At 44.0% G+C, this 26,648-nt stretch overlaps 3 protein-coding genes across 17 annotated transcripts in view; all 3 read left to right on the forward strand.

Moving 5' to 3' along the window:
- The window catches only part of radil2b (Ras association and DIL domains 2b), a 33,426-nt gene extending 26,580 nt beyond the window's left edge, over positions 1-6,846 (forward strand). For 3 of the 7 annotated variants that reach the window (XM_061705775.1, XM_061705778.1, XM_061705781.1), the window contains 4 exons: positions 294-669; positions 745-956; positions 6,247-6,386; positions 6,469-6,845. In XM_061705775.1, coding sequence (XP_061561759.1) covers positions 294-669; positions 745-956; positions 6,247-6,386; positions 6,469-6,562 — 822 coding nt within the window. In that variant the 3' untranslated portion in view covers positions 6,563-6,845. Of the gene's footprint in view, positions 1-293; positions 670-744; positions 957-6,246; positions 6,387-6,468 lie in introns of all 7 variants that reach the window. The other 4 variants (XM_061705780.1, XM_061705779.1, XM_061705777.1 and 1 more) reach the window with 3 other exon arrangements.
- A 323-nt stretch (positions 6,847-7,169) lies between these two features.
- On the forward strand, positions 7,170-17,448 carry LOC133417730 (sulfotransferase 2B1-like). Of its 4 annotated transcripts, none has more exons than XM_061705785.1 (7): positions 7,170-7,407; positions 7,941-8,152; positions 8,687-8,813; positions 8,897-8,985; positions 9,069-9,249; positions 12,642-12,715; positions 17,360-17,448. In XM_061705785.1, exons 1-6 carry the CDS (start codon positions 7,269-7,271, stop codon positions 12,677-12,679), a joined length of 786 nt encoding a protein of 261 aa, XP_061561769.1. In that variant the 5' UTR covers positions 7,170-7,268; the 3' UTR covers positions 12,680-12,715; positions 17,360-17,448. The 4 variants fall into 4 exon arrangements, with proteins under 4 accessions (XP_061561769.1, XP_061561768.1, XP_061561771.1 ...); XM_061705784.1 differs by lacking the exon at positions 17,360-17,448 and adding an exon at positions 12,935-14,214; XM_061705787.1 differs by lacking the exon at positions 17,360-17,448 and adding an exon at positions 13,512-14,214.
- The window catches only part of wu:fj29h11 (uncharacterized), a 62,903-nt gene continuing 53,618 nt past the window's right edge, over positions 17,364-26,648 (forward strand). For 5 of the 6 annotated variants that reach the window (XM_061705769.1, XM_061705772.1, XM_061705770.1 and 2 more), the window contains exons 1-4: positions 17,364-17,468; positions 20,337-21,010; positions 25,375-25,528; positions 25,618-26,117. In XM_061705769.1, coding sequence (XP_061561753.1) covers positions 20,348-21,010; positions 25,375-25,528; positions 25,618-26,117 — 1,317 coding nt within the window. In that variant the 5' untranslated portion in view covers positions 17,364-17,468; positions 20,337-20,347. The remainder of the gene's footprint in view (positions 17,469-20,336; positions 21,011-25,374; positions 25,529-25,617; positions 26,118-26,648) is intronic. The other variant, XM_061705771.1, reaches the window with a different exon arrangement.

A 26,648-nucleotide genomic window follows, 5' to 3' on the forward strand; every position in this document is an offset into this window, starting at 1 on the left:
CCGTAGGTGTGAATGTGAGTGAGAACGGTTGTTCGTTTGCATGTGCCCTGCAATTGGCTGGCGACCAGTTCAGGGTGCTCAAATTCTGCCCGATTATTGCCGTGTGTAACCCGCTAAGTGATGTAACAATATACCTGTATACTGTATGTGCAAAACATACTTTCCTTAGTGTTTCATTCTTTAAAAAAAAAACAGCATCTTTAAAAAAAAAATGTGAATTGTTAAAGTCATGCATGAATCAATAAAATGTAGTCATTTGTCCTTCCCCAGTTCTAATGCCATTTGTATTTCAGGGTGTCCCCATGGAGACCAAATCCAGACAGGAAACAATGGCTGCAACACCAGTACATATGGTGTTATCTCAGGCAACCGTCCAGACTCTACCATCATCCTCTAGTTCACCCCCCTCACCGTCCCTCCACTCCTCCATCCAGTACCTGGATGAGTTCAACTCCTGCGGTGCCCACCTTTTGTCCCAGAAGCTTCGGACTCTAGAGCTGCAAACAAGAGAGATGGAGACCCCTGATATGAGGAGGTCAGCATTGGACCCCTCCTGTCTCCTTACTCCACCAAACACCCCCCACATCATAGATCCTGTTCATTTGCCTAAAGAAGACCAAGACCAAGACACACATCCTTGGTCCTCTGATGTGGGTGCACATGACGAAGGTACTTTAGAACTCAACCCTTCACGGGTCTTTGCTTATATTCTTCGAGAATAACCTTCCAATACTCTCTCTTTAGGTGGCTTAATGTTCGAATGTCTAGCTGCACTTAAAGATGACCAATTTAATCAAGATTACACCAGTGTGAAAAGGATTTTTGAACTCATAGAGGAAGAGGAGGAGGAGGCAGAAGAGATGAGCAACCACTTTGATGACAACAATGATGAGATCTTCAGTTTGGAGCTAGAGCGTGACAAAAGTGGTCTCGGTCTTGCTCTGGTTGACACGAGGGTTAGTTAAAGGGATCCTTTTTCTTAACTGTGTCCTAAACAAATTGGATAGATGGAAAAATAACAATAGCACAAAATATAATTCAATTGGAATCTGTACTGGTAGGTCTATCTTATAAATGAGATGAGACTATACACATTCCATCCATTCATCCATTTTCTATAGTGCTTGTCCTCGGAGTCACAGGTGAGCTGGAGCCTATCCAAGCTGACTTTGGGCGAGTTGGCGAGACCGCTCATCAGTTAATCATATAGAGCATCGGTGTCAAACTCAAGGCCAGATGCATCATTTTATGTGGCCCGCGAAAGCAAATCATCCTCGTCAACTTCTGTAATTTTTGCTCTAATCTGTACCCAAATTCCAAATTCTCAATCATAATAAACAATAATGTGGAGATATTGCATTTTCTGTTGCCAAACCCTTCTTCTACAGTAACTTAAACAATACTTGAACAAACTATTATCCTTGTCTTCTGATTTCAAAACTAGTTATCCCTCAATTTGTCGAGTAATGGTAATAATATGATTTGGTGATTAAACATGTCACTGTTGTAACGGCCGTCTGAGGGAAATCATAACGACAATGCGACCCGAGACAAAAATGAGTTTGACACCCCTGATGAGAAACAACCATTCACACTCACATTAACACCTTTGGACAATTTAGAGTCTTACATGAGCCTACAATGCATTTTTTTGGGAATGCAGACATGCCACTTCTCAAACTGGGATCGAAGGAACCCCGGGCTCTGGAGCCTGTAGCTGCGGGGTCTGCTAAATATCCATCCATTTCCTTTTACCGCCTATCCTCACTAGGGTGGCGGGCGTGCTGAAGCCTATCCCAGCTATCTCCGGGCGGGAGGCGGGGTACACCCTGAATCGGTCGGCAGCCAATCGCGGGGCACATAGAAACAAGCAACCATCCGCACTCACATTCACACCGACGGACAATTTAGAGTCCTCAATCAACCTACCACGCATGTTTTTGGGACGTGGGAGGAAAGCGGAGTGCCCGGAGAAAACCCACCCAGGCACGGGGAGAACATGCAAACTCCACACAGGCGGGGCCGGGATGTGAACCCCGGTTCCCAGAACTGTGAGGCAGATGTGCTAACCGGTCGTTCACCGTGCCGGCGTCTGCTAAATAATTAGGAAAAAATGATTATGGTGAACATTTTTGAACAAAACTTACCTACACGACATACAGGGACCATATGCCAATAAAGCACACGTAAAACAATTACTCAATTACCCTACGTTAGCTTTGGGCCAATTAAATGGTCTGATGGGTTATTCGTGAATCACTTGACACTGCACTTTAGCTGCCGACGACGGATTAGCTTCTCCTTCTTTTGGCTAGTCCCGTAAGGTGTTGCCACAGTGTATCATTCTTTTGTACTTTCCTACTAGTAGAGACTCTTTTATCACATACCACACCTGACACTGTCCTCCACCCATTCCAGCTTGCTTGGATCCGTTTGATCACCATTGGTCTGGACTGTTGACCTTGCCCCTGTAGCTTCATTGTCCCCCCCTCCTCCCCTCTTATTTGTGTACATTATAATGTTCTTTGGCTAATCTTCATTGCTGTCCTTTCCTGTGCATGCCTCCACCTTTCTAAATGGCTCTCCACCTGCTCCTCGCTCTCACTTCAGATTGCAATGTCATCTGCGCACATCATGGTCAATGGGGATTTCAGTCTAACCTCATCTGTCAGCCTATCCGTCACCACTGCAAACAGGAAGGGGCTCAGAGTTGATCCCTGATGCAGTCCCACCGCCACCCTAAACTCCTCTCTCAAACCCACAGGTCACCTCACCTGTCCTGCACTGTCCGACAGCTCTCAAACATGTCCTGTACTATTCTAATATACAATACTTCTCTGCCCCTCCAGACTTCCTCATGCAGCAGTACCACAGTTCTACTCTGTGTACCCTGTAATAGACTTTATTTACAGTGGCTGAAAAAGTATTTAACACGTCACCATTTTTCTCATTAAATGTATTTCCAAAGGTGCTATTGAGGTGAACATTTCCTGATCTGTTGGGAACAACCCAACTTATCCATACATACAAAGAAAGTAGAACAAATAAGATCAGAAATTAAGTTGTGTGTAGTAATGTGAAATGACACAGGGGAAAAACTATTGAACATGTCAACTGGTATTTATTTCATACTTTGTACAAAGCCTTTGTTTGCAATGACAGCCTCAAGACGCCTCCTGTATGGAGAAACTAGTCGCATGCATTGCTCTGGTGTGATTTTGACCCCTTCCTCCACACAAGCGGTCTTCAAATCTTGAAGGTTCCGTGGGCTTCTTTTATGGACCTTGAGTTTCAGTTCTTTCCATAGATTTTCGATTGGATTCAAGTCAAATGATTGGCTGGGACATTCGAGCAGCTTTAGTTCTGTTCTTTGAAACCAATTGAGAGTTTCCTTGGTAGTATGTTTTGGATCATTATCCTGCTGAAATGTCCACCCTCGTTTCATTTTCATCATCCTCGTAGATGCCAGCAGATCTTTGTCAAAAATGTCTCGGTTCATTTCCCCAGTCATCCTTCCTTGAATAATGTGTCGTTTACCAGTGCCATTTGCTGAAAAGCAGCCCCACGCCATCATGTTCCCACCTCCGAACTTCACTGTTGGTATGATAGTTTTAGGGTGATGTGCAGTGCAATTTCTCCTCCAAACGTGGTGTGAATTATAGTATCCAAATAGTTCCATTTTGCTCTCTTCCGACCAGACTATATTCTCCCAGTATTTAACTGGCTTGTCCAAATATTTAGCAAACCTTCGAGCTTTGACATGTTTTTTTTTTTTTTTTTTCAGAAACGGCGTCTTGCGTGGTAAGCGTGTATACAGGCCATGGCGGCGGAGTACATTATTCACTGTTTTCCTTGTGAAAACAGTACCTGCTAATTCCAGGGGCCTCATGTACAACCCCAATTCCAATGAAGTTGGGACGTTGTGTTAAATATAAATAAAAACCGAATACAATGATTTGCAAATCATGTTCGACCTATATTTAATTGAATACACTACAAAGACAAGGATATTTAATGTTCAAACTGATAAACTTTATTGCTTTTAGCAAATAATCATGAACTTCGAATTTGATGGCTGCCGCACGTTCCAAAAAAGCTGGGACAGGCTCATGTTTACCACTGTGTTGCATCACCTTTTCTTTGAACAACATTCAATAAACGTTTGGGAAGTGAGGACGCTAATTGTTGAAGCTTTGTAGGTGGAATTCTTTCCCATTCTTGCTCGATGTACAGCTTCAGCTATTCAACAGTCCAGGTCTCCTTTGTCGTATTTTACGCTTCATAATGCGCCACACATTTTCAACGGGAGACAGGTCTGGACTGCAGGCAGGCCGGTCTAGTACCCGCACTCTTTTACAACGAAGCCACGCTGTTGTAACACGTGCAGAATGTGGTTTGGCATTGTCTTGCTGAAATAAGCGGGGGCGTCCATGAAAAAGACGTCGCTTGGATGGCAGCATATGTTTCTGCAAAACCTGCATGTACCCTTTCAGCATGAATGGTGCCTTCACAGATGTGTAAATTACCCATGCCATTGGCACTAACACAGCCCCATAACATCACAGATGCTGGCTTTTGAACTTTGTGTCCATAAAAGTCCGGATGGTTCTTTTCCTCTTTGGCCCGGAGGACACGACGTCCGCAATTTCCAAAAACGATTTGAAATGCGGACTCGTCGGACCACAGAGCACTTTTCCCCTTTGCATCAGTCTATCTTAGATGAGCCCGGCGGCGTTTCTGGGTGATGTTGATAAATGGCCTTTGCTTTGCATAGTAGAGTTTCAAGTTGCACTTCCGGATGTAGCGCCGAACTGTATTGACTGACATTGGTTTTCTGAAGTGTTCCTGAGCCCACGCGGTGATATCCTTTACACATCGATGTCGGTTTTTGATGCAGTGCCGCCCGAGGGATCGAAGGTCACGGGCATTCGATGTTGGGTTTTCGGCCTTGCCGCTTCCATGCAGTGATTTCGCCAGATTCTCTGAACCTTTTGATGATATTATGGACCGTAGATGATGAAATCCCTAAATTCCTTGCACTTGTACGTTGAGGAACATTGTCCTTAAACTGTTGGACTATTTTCTCCCGCACTTGTTCACAAAGAGGTGAACCTCACCACATCTTTGCATGTGAATGACTGAGCAATTCAGGGAAGCTCCTTTTCTAGCCAATCACGGCACCCACCTGTTCACCTGTGCGATGTTCCCAACAGGTGTTTGATGAGCATTCCTCAACTTTTCGCAGTCTTTTTTGCCACCTGTCCCAGCTTTTTTGGAACGTGTTGCAGCCATCAAATTCTAAGTTCATGATTATTTGCTAAAAACAAGCGGCACGGTGGAAGACTGGTTGCCTCACAGTTCTGAGGACCGGGGTTCAATCCCCGGCCCCGCCTGTGTGGAGTTTGCATGTTCTCCCCGTGCCTCCTTGGGTTTTCTCCGGGCAATCCGGTTTCCTCCCACACCCCAAAAACATGCATTAATTGGAGACTCTAAATTGCCCGTAGGCGTGAATGTGAGTGGGAATGGTTGTTTGTTTGTATGTACCCTGCGATTGGCTGGCAACCAGTTCAGGGTGTACCCCGCCTCCTGCCCGATGATGGCTGGGATAGGCTCCAGCACGTACTCCAGCAATCCATTTCTCTTCATATCTACACCATGGTAAAATAATTTGAACCCAGCTACTAAGCTTCTAGCCTTCGTGTTTTCACGACAGCTTTTCCTTTAACTACCGACGATGGATAAAGATTTGAATAGGTCAAGGGGGTCCAAAACCCAAATGTCTAAACTGAAAAACTCATTAATTTGCTTGCAACATTTCCAAAAATAATAATTCATAGGGCTTCTTGGGGTACACGATAGTTCCAGTACGTTGAATCCGGTGTATGCGTAAACTGCCTGCGCATTTGGCAAATCAGGTCAAAGCACTTCTGCCTCATTCGGGAGAATGCGGAGGGCAACCGTTTTAAAACACCCGTAGGAACCTTAAACATCTACAATGTCTTTTTTCAAACATCAAGATGTCACCACAGAGCCACCGAAGATGATGAAGAAAGGTAGGAGGAAATACAAAGCGACCATAATGATGGTAGTGAACAATTTATAAATAAGAATATGTCTTGCAAGATCAACAGAAAATGATGAAATTGTTGGGGAAGTTTCGATGTAAGCGGCTGTTATGGATTCAAATGCGCAACAGCTGCGGTGTACCAGTTTTAGTGTCGCTCATAATTGGACCTCCTTTTCCAGGAGATGTCATTGAAGGTGAAAGGCATCTTCATCAGGGCAGTGGTTCCCAACACACCAGCAGCCCGCTGTGAGAAGCTGCAACCGGGAGACAGGATCCTTGCTGTTAATGGAGTCAGTCTGCTTGGCCCCCGCTGCCTGAGGTAAAAAGACCAAATCCACACCAAAAATACAAACTCCAAAAAGAAGAAAATCACTTTTTTTCTTTGAACTTTCCCTCATCAGCGGCGAGGAGTTGATGCAGTCATCAGGTGACAGCCTGAGGTTACTAGTGGCCAGATCCGATTGGATGGCCAAGGCCATACAGACTGAATGCTGACAGCGCGAAAAGCATGCAAATAATTCGTTGCACACATCCTGGATCATCTTTTCGAGACGTCAAAGAATTGTGCCTCTGCTGACTTGAATCGGAAGAGGGGAACGCTCATATTCGGCCCAATGATCAGCGTGCGTGTGAAACCCGGTGTTGCTTATGTTCAGGCCCACTGTGACCACCGCAATGGAGAACTGTTGCTTTTTATGGGAATTATTATGATTGTTATCCAGAAGACAAAATGCACTCCAATAAAAATATGTTCTCATTAGATTTAAAAGTAAGTTCAGTAATTCACAGGCCAGTACATATCTTTGCTCCGTGTTTCTTACTATGTCCCTGTGAATGTGTGTGTGTTTTTTGAAATGAATCTTAAATGTTTGAATTCTATTCTATTGCTGCGTCAAAACTTCCAGTCCTGGTCACGCGCGCCACCTACCGACTGGAGAGCAGAATACAACACTTCCAAAACAACGAAATGGCTCGTCGAGAAATCAATTACAGTACAATGTGAAGACGCAAAGTCTTGAATTGTGTCTGTTTCAATACACAAACGTGCCACAGTTTACGTTATGCAAGAACGCTTGTCAGAAGTGGAGCGCGGTCGCAGTGTCGGAGGACATTTTGTTTCCCCTTCGACGCCGGAAGTAGCCCGGTAATAAATCGCAGTCGGCCGAAACGACGGCTGCTGAGATTTGTCCACTTTCACACTATGGCCGAGGCAGACTTGTACACGGCGTACAAGGGCCTCTTGCTGCCCACTCTTGTACACCCTCCGCAGAGCTTAACGCGCTTCGAGACGTTCACGTTTCGCCCAGAGGACGTTGTCATTGCAACTTACCCCAAGTCAGGTAAGCCGAGCCTGCTCGCGACAACGCGCAACCATTTGGCCTCTTCGGTGTCGAAAAGTCGGCAAAAGAAGTCGATACCTTCAAGCTGCGTTGCTTTTAATGGCCAGCGGGGGGGGGGGGGGGGGGGGGGTCGTGTGCAAATCGTGTTTCGAGGTTACGAACGGTGCTCGTTCAACTACAGCTCGTAATTCCGTTGCATTGTGAAGTATCCGATCATCTATATTGAAGTTTGCTTTTGACTTTTCACGGCATGTCATGCTTTATGAAGTATCGTGTAAGTTTTGAAAGCAGGCTTACAACATGCTATGATATTGCAAAAACAAAGATGTGTTTGCCAAATGATGAAATGGATATGTGTGAGTCTGTTTCCTTGGCAACTTCAATACGGAACATTTGTTTTCCAACACAGAAGAGAGAGGACAGGGACAGCCGACAAGACCAAAAATGTCCATTTGTACCCCCCAAAAAAAGGGAGATTTGTAGGTCTTTGGGACACAATAAAAAGTTGACAGAAAAGAATCTCCTTTTTAAAGGTACAACTTGGATGCAGGAGATCGTCCCCTTGATCATGAGCGGCGGAGACCCTGCTTCAGTGGAGACCCTCCACAACTGGGACCGTGTTCCCTGGCTGGAGGAGGGTCGCAGTTGCGGCCTCAATCTCGATGACAGGCCGTCGCCACGCATGTTCACGACACATTTCCCTCCCCGTGTGATGCCGCCGTCTTTCTTCGAGGTTAAGCCGAAGGTAAATCGGATTGTCTACCCAAACCTCATTTGGATGTTCCACCTGAGTTGGACGGCCAGGGCCGCCGCCCCCTCCGCACCGCAGCAACTGGGCTTTTGACTTCATGGATTATTGTGCGCCTGTGGTCTGAAAAGCCGCTTCCCGGAATGGATGACCTCTCGCATATTGCCGTGCGCGTGCCAGTGCCCGTCTAAGTTTGCAAGCCGTCAGCTCGCTCGACGCTCGGTACGGCGTCGACGTATGCGGCACTTTGACAGGAAGTGACACAACCGTATGCAAATGATCGACATTTTACACGTATTTGTTTTTGAGTTTGTTTGACCTTTATGTCAGTGTGCGTGGCTGAAACAAATCGATTTACACTGTGATTCAATTATGTAGCGTATAACCCGTAGTTTGGCATGAAAAAGCCAGTTTATGAATAGTGTAATAATAACATGACAAACTTGTCGTTGCATAATTAGTTAGCATGCTAACTAACATTCAGTGCATTTATTCAAAATCTCTTTATTCGATACTGTGACCTTACTTCAGGTCATCTATGTCATGAGGAACCCCAAAGATGTATTTACGTCATCTTTTCACTATTGTGCGATGGCCTCCTTCCTGGTTGACCCAGGACCACAGAATGAGTTTCTCCAAAAGTTCCTTAAAGGAGAAGGTTAGTCATCTGCAAATGACGACAATCATAACATCATGCTCTGTTTTGTCTTCAAATAAATGGCACTGTCTTTTCTTTTCTAGTCATGTTTGGCTCATGGTTTGATCACGTAAAGGCCTGGCTCAATTATGACGAGCGAATATTTTACATCTGCTACGAGGAAATGGTCAAGGTGAGGACCCAGAAAAATTCACAGCCACCTTTATGTGACAATCACGATAAATGTAAGCTGACCTGACTTGTATTGTACCGAAGGATCTTAAAGGCTCTGTGGCCAGAATCGCTCTGTTCCTGCAGAAATCTTTGGACGACGACGTGATCGGTACGATAGCAGAGCGATGCGTGTTCGAGAACATGAAAAAGAACAACATGTCAAACTACTCTGCAGTTCCCAAGGAAATCATGGACCCCGCAAAGTCTGAATTTCTCAGGAAAGGTGTGTTTATTCCTCGTTACTGTTTTGCAGTTGATTTATTTGTGTGATATTTACGGCTCTGCCGGGTTCGCGTCGGTCGGTTGTCCACAAATTCGGGTGACGTCGCAGCCCGAGGAATGGAACTCTGTTGCAAATGACCCTTTGTGTGACTTTTTTATACTTACGAGATATGATCACCTCATAAAACTTGCACATACTCTGTGAATTCCTTATTACAGCCACACTGTTCAAATACCTTTTATTTCAATAGAATGGAATCATTTTTATTTTCACGTTATGTTTCAGGAATTGCCGGAGATTGGAAAAATCAATTGACAGTAGCAGAAGTGGAGCACTTCGATGCTGTTTACACAGAGAACATGAGAGATGTCCATTTTAAATTTGCATGGGATTAAAAGAACCTTTTTCACGTCATCCCCACATGTGTGGGGGGGGGGGGGGGGTGTAATGACTGATGACTCGGAATGAATACTCGAGTATCTCTCTCTAGGAATGTGTGACCTATAGCCTTTCAACAGGCAAGAAACAATGTTTGCTAACCTAAAATGGCCGTTTAAGATTTTATGGGAACTTTGAATTTTGGGATGAGGATGACGTGGAGAAACAAGCGTTTAATCGGGACAAAAATCGTCAAATCAAGTCTGAATGGTCCTCAGAACTGTGAGGCAGATGTGCTGAACTGTCGGTCGCCGTACATAAAAGCCATACTTCGATAAATGTTGAAAAATGCACATTTCTTACAAATGCAAACGTATAGGACTGTAATTAAAAGTTGAATACAGCGCAACTGCATTTCAAAAGTAGAAAATGTACTGTATTTGATTTTAAAAGTTGTTTAAGCTGCCTGGATGCATAAATCCATTTTAATATCTGTTTTACATGTGAATTTGATGAGTATTTAATTCAGGGACGATTGTGTAATGTAGGTGAACGTCCAACGTCCGGCTAACTCTTTCTCGGTCAAAATCTTCATCTCCCCGCGGTTCCTGTTTTTTTCCCCCATCCCTGTCAAAAAGGAGTCTGCTCCAGTGGCTATTCATTTTTGCTCGCGTTAGCCGATGGTTTGCTCGCAGTCTGTGATGGGAAGATTACTTTGGAAATGTAACGTCGGTTACAACAGCAGGTTATATTGACCAGAGAGTGCCAGTCGCAAGCCTCAGCTTTTAGGAGGAGGGGGTGACATGGGGGGAGAAAACGGAGCTTTTGCGTCTATCTTTCAAATATATAAATATATATCAATTTGTAAAAAAAAAAAAAAAGTTTCCACATTTTCTCCCAGTAATGTAATGGATTACAATTGCATACATTTTGTTGCAGAAATGTTCACACTTAACATGCTTTTCTCCATGCATACCTCCATCTGGGCAGTTTGAAAAATAGTTGCCTCACTCTGTGCATCAGTGTAATCGGGGTGTCACAAATTAGGCCACTGAAAATAGTTCAGCGTCGCTTGAGTACAGAAACAAAAGTGTGATTACATGCAGTTTTTCTTTTCAATTACAAAGAAATGCGTTTCCCAAAGTACATACTCGGAAAGTAGTAAATACGCATTCCCTATAGAGTATTACAACACTGTTTACCGTATTTATTTATTTGCTCATCATCCATCCCCGTGGTAGGCTGCTGGTGTTGAAGTGCGCAAACATCCGAGTGTCATATTCTGTACTTTCTGTGTGTGAACCTGAATGCACCATTGTGTTCGCGAGGGTCCATTATTATCCAACCTGACTATTGGCAAATAATATAAATAGCAGCGAGTTTTGCGCAAATGAGGTCGCCATTTTGACAATGGTAAGGTTCCAACATATCGGCAATATTACACGACTCGTTGTATTTACTGGCGAGGGATGTCGTCGTAACGCTGTAGTGCGCGCGAGCGACTGTTAGCCGGGCGAGCTAGTCAGCTAGCAAAAGCATCTTTTCATCTCCGTCAGCTCCGCTCACGAACAACGTCGTCCTCGACCCGAATTACTGTGCAATTCTAAGTTTATTTGATTTATTTGTGGGCGTCAAAGTTGTCAAGAATGACCCATAACCTTCATGTGGCGCGTTCGGAAAGTTTGTTGTGAAAACCGTGCGCAATCCAAATTCCGATGGGATTTTGTTTCATGCAGCCTTTACCCAAGGGCGAAATATCCCATTGAGATTAACAGCCTCTTGTTCGAGTCAGTCCCAGCCAAACGCAAAATACTGTTGCATATTGACATAAATACGACAGATGTGCCAAATCGGAAAAGGGTGGCGTGCCCTCTCCGGGTCGGGGAGAGATCCTGCCCCTAGTGGAGGAGTTCAAGTATGAAAAACAAGTGTATGCACTCGTTTTTATACCGTGTTTGGAAATTCTGTCGTTGTGGAATTGGTCTCAAAACCCCTGGGTTTCAAAGTGTCCAAAGCAATTAAATCAGTCTTTCTGCAGTAGGTTCCATGCATAAGGAACACTACAGAAGTGGAGGAGAGCGGGGGTAACACTCCCACCCCCACGTCCATGTCCATAATTCCCTCCCTGGTAAAGCCAGTTTTAAATTGCATCTCTTTGCCTCACTAAACTTTGTTGACATTGAAATCATTTCATTGGTGGGTGGGCGGAAAGCCAGCAGATCTGCCTCACAGTTCTGGGGACCGGGGCTTAAATCCCGGCCTCGCCCGTGTGGAGTTTGCATGTTCTCCCCGTGCCTGAGTGGCTTTTCTCCGGGCACTCCGGTTTCTTCCCACATCCCAAAACATGCATGGTAGGTTAATTGAAGATTCTAAATTGCCCATAGGTGTGAATGTGAGTGCGTGTGGTTGCTTGTTTCTATGTGCCCTGCGATTGGCTGGCAACCAGTTCAGGGTGTACCCCTCCTCCCGCCCGAAGTTAGCTGGGATAGGCTCCAGCAGCCCGCCACCCTAGTGAGGATAAAGCGGTACAGAAAATGAATGGAGGGATGGTTGGCGGAAATCCAAATAACTGATTTTGAAGTAAGTTGACGAAATATTTTCACACTAAATAATAAGCCTCTGTGTGTGTGTGTGTGTGTGTGTTTTTTTTTTTTTTTTGAAAGGATATGCACACAAACGTATTAAATATTAGCATGAGAGTCTGATTTTAAATTTGGTTTTATAATAGGCAAATTGCAGTCTTGTGTGATTTCATTACCCTATAAATGTGTTGGCATACTTATTGTGTGTATATGAAGTTGATATTCAACTTACTTATATTTTCGAACAAAATATAACAAAATTGTTCTTAAGGGAGGCATCTTACCCCGTTCTCCCCTATTACCTCCACTACTAATAATGACAGATCATGTTCATTTGCTGTACACTGAGAAACATCAAGTGCAGAGAGACTGACTGCAACTATGGTACGCATCCTCTGCTGTCATGTGACAATTCTGTCAACACCTTTGCAGGGCCTCCACACTGTAGGACAACGCAGACACCAGTTTGAGAAGCCAAAGTGCTCCATCAAACTGATCTCTGAAAGGTACTGTATGCTCCCGGTGACTCGTTGACATATATTGGCTCAAGAAGGGAATGATAAAGAATTGTGTTGGTCAACATTATGGTGCTAAATCCAGGCCATATGTTCTGTTTGTTTTTTACTGTATATGAATAAATTTGTCAATGTACATGTAATTTTAATCAAATGTTATTTTTCTTTTTTTTTTCCCAATTTGATGACTTTCAATTTGCAATATCTCAGAGCGGACGGCACGGTGGGCCACTGGTTAGCACATCTGCCTCACAGTTCTGCGGTCCAAGGTTCAAATCCAGCCTTGCCTGTTTGCACGTTCTCTCCGTGCCTGCGTGGGTTTTCTCCGGGTACTCCGGTTTCCTTCCACATCCCCAAAACATGCATGGAAGGTTAATTTAAGATTCTAAATTGTCCATAGGTGTGAATGTGAGTGTGAATGGTTGTTTATCTATATGTGCCCTGCAATTGGCTGGCGACCAGTTCACGGTTCTCGCCCAGAGTTAGCTGAGATCGGCGCCGGCACACCCCTACCCTTGTGAGGATAAGCGTTTCAGAAAATGGATGGATGGATGGATGGATGGATGGATATCTCCGAGAGCTTTGGTACCAACACTACCCACAGGAGACAAGCCTATAGTCCCTGTAAAGTGAACATAGAAATGCCTTCTAATTTATTCAGCACATCAAAAATGTCCTAAATCGCCTAAAAATCTTCGACAATTTTGCTTTATTTTGCGAAATGTAAATTGATTTATTTTCTTACTTTATAAAGCCATTTCAATAAAGTATTTTTTTTCCAAATTAGCCTCGGCGCAATCAGTTGATGATGAAAATGAAACATGGGTGGACATTTCATCCGGATAATGATCCCAAACATAATGCCAAGGAAACTCTCAACTGGTTTCAAAGAAGAAGAAAAAAAAAGTTGCTAGAATGGCCCAGCCAATCACCTGACTTGAAACTAACCGAAAATCTATGGAAAGAACTGAAACTCAAGGCCCATAAAAGAAGCCCATGGAACCTTCAAGATTTGAAGACTGCTTGTGTGGAGGAATGGGCCAAAATCACACCAGAGCAATGCATGCGACTAGTTTCCCCATACAGCAGGCGTCTTAAAGCTATCATTGCAAACAAAGGCTTTTGTACAATGTATGAAATAAATACCAGTCGGCGTGTTCAATACTTTTTTCGTGTGTCATTTCACATTATTACACATAATTTCTGAGCTTATTTGTTGTACTTTATTTGTTTGTATGGATATTTAATGAGAAAAATGGTGATGTGTTAAAATAATTATTTTAGCTGCTGTGTGTGTATTATATATATATTTAGGTGGCACGGTGGTCGACAGGTTAGAGCGTCTGCCTCACAGTTCTGAGGACTGGGGTTCAATCCCCGGCCCCGCCTGTGTGGACTTTGCATGTTCTCCCCGTGCCTGCGTGGGTTTTCTCCGGGCACTCCGCTTTCCTCCCACATCCCAAAAACATGCACATTAATTGACAACTCTAAATTGCCCGTCGGTGTGAATGTGAGTGCGAACTGGTTGTTTGTTTATGTGTGCCCTGCGATTGGCTGGCAACCGGTTCAGGGTGTACCCCGCCTCCTGCCCGATGACAGCTGGGATAGGCTCCAGCACGCCCGCGACCCGCGTGAGGAGAAGCGGCTCAGAAAATGGATGCATGGATGTGATATTGCAGCCATTTGCTAAAATCATTTAAGTTCATTTTTTTCCCCTCATTAATGTTCACACAGCACCCCATATTGACAGAAAAAAAACGGAATTGTTGAGATTTTAGCAGGGATATTAAAAAATATAAACTGAAATATCACACAGTCATAAGTATTCGGGCCCTTTGCTCAGTATTTAGTAAAAGCACCCTTTTGAGCTAATCCAGCCAGGAGTCTTTTTTTTTTCTTTTTCTTTTTTTTTTGCCGCCTGCAATATCACAAAGTGAAAAAGTTAAGGGCTTCTGAATACTTGAATGAATAACCCCACATAGGAAGAAAGGACTAGCACAGAACTTCACAACACAAAGTACCTGTACATTGATAACTGTCAATTTTTAAAATCAAACCTGATGTGTGAGTTAATTGATCTGTTTTTTTTTGCAGTACAATAAATATTTTTTTCAAATGAACAAAATGTATGCAGTAGTCTGGATTTAGCACCATCATCTTTCAATGTGTGTATCAAAAAAGCCTTGAATTTCACAACTTGGCAGCAACCAACAGGGAGAAAAGGCAGTCAAGGCCCAACTAGTTTGATAGTTAGACTTTATTGATCCTACAAGGAGAAATTAAGGTACATTAATACACAAAGGTGGCAGCTCACAGAACAGTCCAGCACTTGGTTGTAGTTTGTGTTTCATTTCACTCGGTGCTCGGCTCGTAAGTTTCATTTGGCACGCATTCATTTGTCACATGATGTATGACTCAGAAGGGACACAGTCAGGGGTGGGCAGGAAAGATAAACTTCTCAGTCTTAAGTAAGACCTCTTTTATTTGTTTTCCACAAACCCAATTCCAATGAAGTTGCGACGTTGTGTTAAACATAAATCAAAACAGAATACAATGATTTGCAAATCATGTTCAACCTATATTTAATTGAATAAACTACATAGACAAGATATTTAATGTTCCAACTGATCAACTTGATTGTTTTTAGCAAATAATCATGAACTTAGAATTTGATGGCTGCCGCACATTCCAAAAAGCTGGGTCAGGGTCATGTTTACCACTGTGTTACATCACCTTCGGTGACTGGTGGCAAAAAAGAAAGTTGAGGAATGCTCATCAAACACGTGTTTGGAACATCCCACAGGTGAACAGGCTCATTGGGAACAGCTGGGTGCCATGATTGGATAAAAAAGGTGGTTCCCTGAATTGCTCAGTCATTCACAAGCAAAGATGGGGCGAGGTTCACCTCTTTGTGAACAAGTGCGTGAGAAAATAGTCCAACTGTTTAAGGACAATGTTCCTCAACGTACAATTGCAAGGAATTTAGGGATTTCATCATCTACGGTCCATAATATCATCAAAAGGTTCAGAGAATCTGGAGAAATCACTGCATGTAAGCGACATGGCCGAAAACCAACATTGAATGCCCGTGACCTTCGATCCCTCAGGCGGCACTAGGCCCGAGCTCATCTAAGATGGACCGATGCAAAGTGGAAAAGTGTTCTGTGGTCCGACGAGTTCACATTTCAAATTGTTTTTGGAAATTGCGGTCGTCGTGTCCTCCGGGCCAAAGAGGAAAAGAACCATTCGGACTGTTATGGACGCAAAGTTCAAAAGCCAGCATCTGTGATGGTATAGGGCTGTGTTAGTGCCAATGGCATGGGTAACTTACACATCTGTGAAGGCACCATTAAGGTACATACAGGTTTCGGAGAAACATGTGCTGCCATCCAAGCAACGTCTTTTTCATGGACGCCCCTGCTTATTTCAGCAGGACAATGCCAAATCACATTCTGCACGTGTTACAACAGCGTGGCTTCGTAAAAGTAAAATAGTGCGGGTACGAGACTGTCCAGTCCAGACCTGTCTCCCATTGAAAATGTGTGGCGCGTTATGAAGCGTAAAATACGACAACGGAGACACCGGACTGTTGAACGGCTGAAGCTGTACATCGAGCAAGAATGGGAAAGAATTCCACCTACAAAGCTTGAACAATTCGTGTCCTCAGTTCCCAAACGTTTATTGAATGTTGTTCAAAGAAAAGGTGATGCAACCCAGTGGTAAACATGACCCTGTCCCAGCTTTTTTGGAAGGTTTTGCAGCCATAAAATTCGAAGTTAATGATTATTTGCTAAAAACAATCAAGTTTATCAGTTTGAACATGAAATATCTTGTCTTTGTAGTGTATTCAATGAAATATAGGTCAAACATGATTTGCAAAGCATTGTATTCTGTTTTTATTTATGTTTAACACAATGTCCCAAATTCATTGGAGTTGAAGCTGTATCTTGTCATTCACCTTTTTTCATCTGTTGTCCTCTTCATTTATGTCCCCTTAATCATTATCCGACAAGGAAGATTATTTGGTCATTCCAGGTGGGGAAAATGGACCCCGCATGGACCAATAATAAAACATTAAAATGCTGTTTAATTAAAAATCCTAATACAGTATATTGATACATCTTTACAGTTAAAACAACTTAAGGCAAATAAGACAAAAAATGAACAATAATGTTGAATAGGTGTATAGAAATGGATTGCTACATGGCATTATAATATGCGTACAGTAGATCCATGATATTAGCGCAGTAATTTCCATGCGCAGTATTGTTTTTTTTTGCCGATTGTTTTGAATACATCAGCTAGTTTGACAGCCTCATTGATTAAACACCACTTGAGTTACCAAATATAAGAATTTATCTGAGAAAAAAAAAACCTTATTTGAAAAAATAATTTCACGCAATACAACAGATAATCACAATAATGTATATATGTATGTGTGCGTATGTATTTGATGTATAGCAGCCCTTTTATTGCAATAGCTTTTTTGTTCTTTCATTTTCTTGATTTCTTGGTTATTATGATTGATGCAACTCCAGTCACATATTCCTGGAACATGAGAGTGAGGCTAGTAGCAACAAGTACATTTGAATGAGCAGGCCTCTTACTTTCAGTTTCATTTCTGTCTGGCTGCAGAAACCGAAACATAACAGGATGGGGGAGGGATTTATAAGCTAAATCAAGAGGCTTTCTGGCTCATGTTCAGTTGTTCAAGCAGATCTGGACGTACAAAAGAGGAAACGAGGTAAGACTGTCTTCATATTTGCATTTGGTTTGACAGCAAAATGTGGTCTATGTTTTGGTACAACAACTACTTACAGAAATTAGTTTGAGAATATAATTGATGGTTGAATTCAATATAATTTTTGTGTAGTAGACACACTAGATCTGTGACCATCTTCTAGAACCTTTGATAACATCCCATTATTCATCTGTTGGCATGAATATGGATGCACTTCACCGGAACTAAAGACGTTTGTAACAATGTAGTGACTGAGTCAGTCGCGTGTTGGTAGCCCAGTGTTTATGTATCTGGTCTGACACTTCTGGGCTGAGGTGCTGTGCTCCTTAAAAGCTTTCAATTTGAATTCATATAACCTTACAGTCGATCATGGGAAAATATATGTCCCAAACTGCCCAACTACAGTATCCTAGTCCACCGGTTCTCAAACTGGGATCCCCGGGCATACGTGAGCCACGGCTTGGGGTTCCGCAACTTATGTCGTATGATTTTAAAAAGTGCATACCTACATCGGGGAATTTGTCCTGTTACTTAACAAGTGTTGGTTTCGCCAGACCTCATGCCTCAGTGCTGGATGTTATAGAACTGTGTGAGAAAATGAAAACAATTATTTACATCAGAGGTGTGATCCACGTTAGGTTCGCCTTGCCCCAATCTGACTCACCAAGAATGTGCACTGACTTGTAAATGCCAAATGTAATTGCTATCAAATTAGTTGGGCACTCACTAGGGTTGGGCATTGTTTGAAATTGAGCAATTACGGTTCCGAAACTGGTTCCAAACGATTCTTGATTCCGATTCTTTTAGGAGGCTGGGTTAAAAGAGTTTGCATGGTTTTAATAAAGGGTGTCCAAATCATGAACATGCATTTTCTTAGCAGCCCGTAGCATCGACTAAAATGAACATTTGACTCGAGGTTCTTTATAACCAGTATCCATATCAAACCTATGAACTAAAAGGTCATGTGTGTGGAACGATCCCTATTGACTTAATATTCATTAATTACTGTTTCAGCCAAAAGTTAAATATAGCATTGTTAAAATAGTTATTTGGGACTGTTTCATCACGTCAAATGGTTTATATGTGCAAATTTTAACTTGACTTCCTGTTCTAAGCTTGTAGACTTTTATTTTGAAGGGTACGCACCGGAACTCGGTATTTTGGCACGAAAAGTAACTTCACACGGCACCGGTGATTTTGTATTTGTATTTTGTTTCTTTAATGGATGGAATCAAATGCACCGATGAGGCACAAGGTTAGTGTTTGTGGTACAGTGAGACAACGTTTATGTGAATTTTGTCCCAATTCATTCTGATTTAAAGTTGCTGCGGTGAAGTTTTAGCCCAATTCTAAGCTTTTTTTTTTTTTTTCATTGGTTCTTAACGTTGGTTTGAAGACTAAAATAAGTGCTAAAAAACATCAGTGCAAAAGTGCAGCCAACCATTTACCTAGTTAGGTGTCTCAATGTTTGCAGAGACATATTTTATTGCTTCACTCACCCAGTTGACTGAGCTTCACTGAAGCTCCGCACGGTGTAGGCTGAGACTTGTCAGACGCTACACACCGTGAAAGCCTCCTTTGCGCAATATAAGTTCTAATGCAAATCCGGGCTCGCCTGAGTGGAGTTTGCATGTTCTCCCTGTGCCTGCGTGGATTTTCTCCGGGTGCTCCGCTTTCCTCCCACATTCCAAAAACATGCATGGTAGGTTTATCGAAGACTCTAAATTGCCCATAGGTATGAATGTGAGTGAGAATGGTTGTTGGTCTCTGTGTGTCCTGTGATTGGCTGGCGGCCGGTTCAGGTCGTACACCGCCTCTTGCCCTAATCAACTGGCATAGGCTCCAGCATGCCTGCGCCCCTCGTGAGGATAAGCGGTGTAGACAATGGATGGATGGATGGATGGATTGGATGAATTAGGCAGGAATTTGCCTTCTGAAATGTATTTGTTTAATTATTCTGTATAATATGCTAGTTCCACTTCTTGAATTGTACTACTAAAATGAACTTTTTTTTCAACATTAAAATTTATTGAGATGCATTTGTACAAGAACATTCCTTTAACTTCCATCCATCCATCCATCCATTTTCTTCACCGCTTCTCCTCACGCGGGTCGCGTGCATGCTGGAGCCCATCCCAGCTATCATCGGGGAGGAGGCGGGGTACACCCTGAACTGGTTGCCAGCCAATCGCACATATAAACAAACAACCATTCACACTCACATTCACACCTACGGGCAATTTAGAGTTTTCAATTCACCTACCATACATGTATTTTGGGGGGGGGGGGGAAACGGTAGTGCCCGGAGAAAAGCCACGCAGGCACGGGGAGAACATGCAAACTCCACACAGGCAGGGCCAGGGATTGAACCTCGGTCCTCAGAACTGTGAGGGAGACGCTCTAACCAGTCGACCACTGTGCCGCCTTCCTTTAACTTAAAAAAAAACGAATTTGAAAATGAATAAGGATGCTTAATCCTCATTTCTTTTAAACATTGACTGCAACAGAAGAGTAAAAAGAAGTTAGTCACTGGTAAATGAGTGTTATCAGTTCAATGTGAGTCCTCTGTGAATCCGGTTCTTCTTTTAACCTTTGGTGTTGGTTGGAATGGCTGTTGTGGAATAAAAGACAAAGAAAGGCACAATTAATACCAGTGACTCCTTCAAAGCTGGTTGAATTGAACTCTACTGAGGTCTCGTGATTTTTTTTTTTTTGGGGGGGGCGGACCTTTTTAGGCTTATTATTGGGGAAAGTGATTGTTGTTAGGTGTCCGAATTTTACGGCCTCTGTGGTGTCTACAAAGGTAACCATTGTAGTTTAACTGCTTTGTCGTGTTAATAATTGAATGCTGATATGTTGTTCCACTGGCAGAATTAATCAACATGGACAGTGTTCTTGAAGATGTCGTGGCCATGGTGAAGCAGCACCCAAAAGGAATCCCAGTAGGAAAACTTGGTTCATACTACCGTAAGACATACAGTCGCAGTCTATATATATCTAACCTGGGATTTAAGACCAATGCTATTCTGTTAGCCTCTCTGGATAACGACCTGTTTGTAGAGGAACATTTGGTGTTTCACAAGGACTACAAGTGCATTGAAGGCACCGTAGAAACTGAAGCTGGAACTAGTGCTAGTGCTAGTGCTGTGACTGTGGCTTGTGAATCCGCCAAACTAAAAGGAGAAAGAAAGAAGGTGAAAAATCTAGTGGCCATGATGACAGAATATCCGGAAGGGATTCTTATGAAGAATCTGGCCATAGCCTACAGGCAGAAATACCAACATAAATTGAACTGGAAGTCTTTGGGTTTCAGTTCAATTTCTGCCCTGGTAGCAACATTAAACAATGATCTGGTAGTGATAGGGGAACTGGTGATCCACAAGATACACCAGCCTCAAGATCCACAGGGAGCTGGAATATCAGCAACACCTTTGAATTCAGAAATATCTTCATCAGCTCAGACCCTTCCTGTTAAAGCTCTCTCCACTGGATCCAAGCTCACTGATGAACTGGACCAACAGCAGCTCCACAAGAGGATCGTAGAGGTGAGTCAATGCACTGATAAAATAATGCTAGTGCAGTTGTTTGAAGCAATATATTGCCATGCAGAATTGTGTCAATCCAAATCGGAATCAGCAGAAACCATCACATTTTACATAGCTTGCTTTCAGCCATATAGAAGATTTTATATACGTAAACCGTTTCTTAATTAATTTGAATTTGTATATATAGAATTTCATATTATTATTTGAATTGAATACTTAATAATATGATACATATTAAGAACAATCACAACAGTAATCGTACCAAAAACCAGCATGTCCATCCATCCATCCATCTTCTACCGCTTATCCGAGGTCGGGTCAGTAGCTTCAGCAGGGACGCCCAGACTTCCCTTTCCCCAGCCACTTCATCCATCTCTTCCGGGGGGATCCCGAGGCCTTCCCAGGCCAGCCGAAGGATGTAGTCTGTCCGGCGTGTCCTTGGTCGTCCCCGGGGTCTCCTCCCGGTGGGACGTGCCCGGAACACCTCACCAGGGAGGCGTCCGGGAGGCATCCGAATCAGATGCTCCAGCCACCTCATCTGGCTCCTCTCGATGTGAAGGAGTAACGGCTCTACTCTGAGATCCTCCCGGATGACCAAGCTTCTCACCCTATCTCTAAGGGAGAGCCCGGACACCCTGCGGAGGAAACTCATTTCGGCCGCTTGTATCCGGGATCTCGTTCTTTCGGTCACGACCCACAGTTCGTGACCGTAGGTGAGGGTGGGAACGTAGATCGACCGGTAAATCGAGAGCTTCGCCTTTCGGCTTAGCTCCTTCTTTACTTCAACGGATCGATACAAAGTCCGCATCACTGCAGACGCTGCACCGATCCGCCTGTCGATCTCCCGTTCCATTCTTCCCTCACTCGTGAACAAGACCCCAAGATACTTGAACTCCTCCACTTGGGGCAGGATCTGGAGAGGGCACACCACCCTTTTCCGACTGAGGACCATGGTCTCAGATTTGGAGGTGCTGATTCTCATCCCAGCCGCTTCACACTCGGCTGCGAACTGCTCCAATGAGACTTGGAGGTCACGGCTTGATGAAGCCAACAGAGCCACATCATCTGCAAAAAGCAGAGATGCAATACTGAGGCCACCAAACCAGTCCCCCTCTACGCCTTGGCTGCGCCTAGAAATTATTACTCATTAATTATTACCAAACTCTGACAGCCCATATCAGGGGGTTCGGTACCCCATACTCTCGAAGCACCCCCCACAGGACCACCCGAGGGGCACGTCGAACGCCTTCTCCAAGTCCACAAAACAGATGTAGACTGGTTGGGCGAACTCCCATGCACCTTCGAGGACCCTGCCAAGGGTGTAGAGCTGGTCCACTGTTCCACGGCCAGGACGAAAACCACACTGCTCCTCCTGAATCTGGGATTCAGCTTCTCGACGGACCCTCCTCTCCAGCACCCCTGAATAGAACTTACCAGGGAGGCTGAGGAGTGTGATCCCCCTGTAGTTGGAACACACCCTTCGGTCCCCCTTCTTAAAAAGTGGGACCACCACCCCAGTCTGCCAATCCAGAGGCACTGTCCCCGAAGTCCACGCGATGTTGCAGAGGCGTGTCAACCAGGACAGCCCTACAACATCCAGAGCCTTGAGGAACTCCAGGGAGAATCTCATCCACCCCCGGGGCCTTGCCACCGAGGAGCTTTTGAACCATCTCGGTGACCTCAACCCCAGAGATAGGAGAGCCCGCCTCTGAGAACCCAGAGTCTGCTCCCTCATGGGAAGGCGTGTCGGTGGAATTGAGGAGGTCTTCGAAGTATTCTCCCAACCGACTCGCAACGTCCCGAGTCGAGGTCAGCAGTGCCCCATCCCCACTATACACAGTGTTGATGGTGCACTGCTTTCCCCTCGTGAGACGTCGGATGGTGGACCAGAATTTCCTCGAAGCCGTCCGGAAGTCTTTCTCCATGGCCTCACCGAACTCCTCCCATGCCCGAGTTTTTGCTTCAGTGACCACGAAAGCTGCATTCCGCTTGGCCAGCCGGTACCCATCAGCTGCCTCAGGAATCCCACAGGCCAAAAAGGCCTGATAGGACTTCTTTTTCAGCTTGATGGCATCCCTCACCGTTGGTATCCACCAACGGGTTCGGGGATTGCCGCCACGACAGGCACCGACCACCTTACGGCCACAGCTCCGGTCGGCCGCCTCACCACCGCCCAGCTCGCATTGCACCCGACCACTATGGCCCCTCCCACAGGTGGCGAGCCCATGGGAAGGGGGACCCACGTTTTTCGGGCCCCATGGGCGCAGGCCCGGCCACCAGGCGCGCTCCTTCGAGCCCCAACTCCAGGCCTGGCTCCAGAGGGGGGCCCCGGTGACCCGCGTCCGGGCAAGGGAAACCTGAGTCCATAATTTGTTTTCTTCATACGGGGTCTTTGAGCCGTGCGTTGTCTGGTCCCTCACCTAGGACCTGTTTGCCTTGGGTGACCGTGCCAGGGGCATAAAGCCCCAGACAACTTAGCTCCTAGGATCATTGGGACACACAAACCCCTCCACCACGATAAGGTGACGGCTCAAGGAGGGGAAAACCAGTATGTATTATTATTAAATAAAACACTTTAAGAATATACATTTTGAATAGAAATGTTAATCGTTAGAAATTCAGTTTAACAATTGCGTAGAACTGTTTGTTGATGAATCAAGTCTGAAACAAAATGTAGCGCACTGCTTGGGTGCAACCAGAAGGTCCTCCAGGTGGCTCAATAAGACGCTGAAATCTCAGAACAATCAGAGAGAGAGATTCTCCCATCTCATTAAATATAAGATATTGAATAAATAGTTAATCAATTCATTGACTGTAAAATTTCCCTATAGCAGACAAGAAAATGTTATCAAATGGGACTAAGTATAAACTAAATGTAATATCAAATTAAAGTTTCATTGAAATCAGTGTTAATTTTGACAACAAATGTTGATTTAGTCTTCGTCTTTTGACTAAAACGTATTTATTTTTGGTCATAATTTTGTAATCTAAATTGTTTTTGTTACACTTCCAGGAAGATGTATTTGTTTAGAGTTGTGGGCATAGTTTCATGGCCAGTTGCACGCTATACTGGTAGAACTATCCATCCATCCATCCATCCATCCATTTTCTGAGCCGCTTCTCCTCACTAGGGTCGCGGGCGTGCTGGAGCCTATCCCAGCTGTCATCGGGCAGGAGGTACACCCTAAACCGGTTGCCAGCCAATCGCAGGGCACATACAAACAAACAACCATTCACACCTACGGGCAATTTAGAGTCTCCAATTAATGCATGTTTTTGGGATGTGGGAGGAAACCGGAGTGCCCGGAGAAAACCCACGCAGGCACGGGGAGAACATGCAAACTCCACACAGGCGGGACCGGGGATTGAACCCGGGTCCTCAGAAGTGTGAGGCTGACGCTCTAACCAGTCGTCCACCGTGCCGCCTCTGGTAGAACTAGTTGTAGTTATTTATGAACAAGGAAATGTAAGTCTGCCGAATGGCCACTTCATGGAATAAGGGCGCTTGGTGTTTATATAGTGGGGTATACACTCCGGCCCCATGACGTCACGGGGCTAGTTTTTAGCCGCGCCCACAAAATCAGGACCATTTAGAAGGTGAAAAAGAGTTTTAAGCCATATCGCAACAATTCAGTACTATATTGTTCTCAGTCTTTGCGCATGTATTCAGCAATTATCGTCAAACATATTTCATGTATTTAGAAACAAAACACAAAAATGAGTCTGGTTGCACTTTAAGCAATAGAATACGGAATCAAGTAAAAACTCTCCCCCAAAAAGTATGTGGTGTGTCTGTTGATAAACGGCTACACAATAACAACTTGTTTTATGAACATTATGAACTCCCACACACCATAGCAAAACAGCGGGAAAGTTACCGCACTGACGCTAAATAAGTGATACTAATCATATTTTTAATAACTTAACATGCATACCTGTGCGTGGATTTGAGGATGATCGGACTGCAATTGTCTCTTCCAGTTGGTTGTATTCGTTAACCCGCAGCTGCTGGATTAAATCTCAAACTCGCTACATTACATCCTAATGAAATTGTTCTGATTGGTTCGCTTGTCAACTTCACCTGTCTCGTCAAACAAAATTCGTTCTGATAGGATCTTGTCTCCAGCAGGCATTTACGTCTCATGTTTATTCGTTGACAGAAATGTCCATACACTTCGTCATTGTCTTAGTTCCCAGGAATACATTTTCATGTCGTCATCGTCTCGTTTTAGTCAGAAAAAAAGGTTGTTGACTATGACGAAGATTTTTCGACAACAAAATGAACACTGATTGAAAGCACATCAATTGTTCCATTCCACTTTTAAACTGCACTCCCTCGATCGTGTCTTTTGTGTGTGTTCCAGGTAGCTGAAAAATACCAGCTGACTGATCGATCCATGGATCTACTAGAAGTTGGCTATTTTCATTGCTATGGCGAAAAGCTGCCATTGCAGCTGTACTTATCCATGTATGACACTTTGGAATCATCTTGCCAAAAGAACCTGCCCATTCCATCCGGTACTGGAACTACTAGTACACAAGTATGTTAGTATTCAGAAAAATATGCACTCATACTTATGAAACAATTTGTTATGTGTTTTCCTCAGCAGTACAACAGGCCGCTGCAGCCAATTCGAGCAAAACGAGTGATTCAGTTCGGAGGGAGTGCAATGAAGGGACAGTTGAAACTGAAGCAAGAACTGCAGTTAGTGCTGTAGTTTTTGAAGTCACCAAACTAAAAAGAGAAAGAAAGAAAGTCAAGATGGCGGAAAATATAGTGACCATGATGACAGAATATCCGGAAGGGATTCTTATGAAGAATCTGCCCACAGCCTACAGGCAGAAATACCAAAAAAAGATGAAGTGGAACTCTGTGGGCTTCAGTTCACTTTCTGCCCTGGTAGCAACGTTAAACAATGATGTAGTAGTGATAGGGGAACTGGTGATCCACAAGATACACCAGCCTCAAGATCTGCATGGAGCTGGAACATCTTTAAATTCAGAAATATCTTCATCAGCTCAGCCCCTTCCTGTTAAACCTCTCTCCACTGGAGCCAAACTCACTGATGAATTGGACCAACAGCTTCTGCACAAGAGGATTGTAGAGGTGACTCAATACACTGATCAAATACTGGTGTTTTAAGATATACATTACTGTGCAAAATTGTGTTACCGGTAATCTAAATAGGAATCAGCCTAAACCATCAACATTTTATATAGCCTGCTTTTAGGTACTACTCATATCACCTTACCTTTTAACAACATTCAACAAGCATTTGGGAACTGAGGACACTCAGTTCCCAAATGCTTGTTGAAGCTTTTATAGGTGGAATTCTTTCCCATTCTTGCTTGATGTACAACTTCTGGACTGCTGTAGTATAGAATGTGGCTTGGCATTGGATTGCTGAAGTAAGCAGGGATTTCCCTGAAAAAGACGTTGCTTGGATGACAGCATATGTACCTTTCAGCAATAATGGTGCCTTCATAGACGTGCTAGTTACCCATGCCAACTAACTGACTAACCGTAACTATACAACGGCGCCAGGCACGCTAAAAGATCCTCTGATAGCAAGCCGCCATGATGCTATGGTTGCTATCAGAGGATGTATAGTTGATAAAATTAGATAAAATCAGTTAG

The sequence above is a fragment of the Phycodurus eques genome, chromosome 19, assembly GCF_024500275.1.
Source record: "Phycodurus eques isolate BA_2022a chromosome 19, UOR_Pequ_1.1, whole genome shotgun sequence".
NCBI classification, from domain to species: domain Eukaryota; kingdom Metazoa; phylum Chordata; class Actinopteri; order Syngnathiformes; family Syngnathidae; genus Phycodurus; species Phycodurus eques.

Excerpts from the sequence above, each read along its gene's own strand:
- LOC133417730 (XM_061705783.1), top strand. The coding sequence starts at position 7,269 with ATGGCCGAGGCAGACTTGTACACGGCGTACAAGGGCCTCTTGCTGCCC. Across the intron at positions 7,408-7,940 it reads TGCAACTTACCCCAAGTCAG|GTACAACTTGGATGCAGGAG; the intron begins GTAAGCCGAGCC and ends TCCTTTTTAAAG. Across the intron at positions 8,986-9,068 it reads GCTACGAGGAAATGGTCAAG|GATCTTAAAGGCTCTGTGGC; the intron begins GTGAGGACCCAG and ends ATTGTACCGAAG.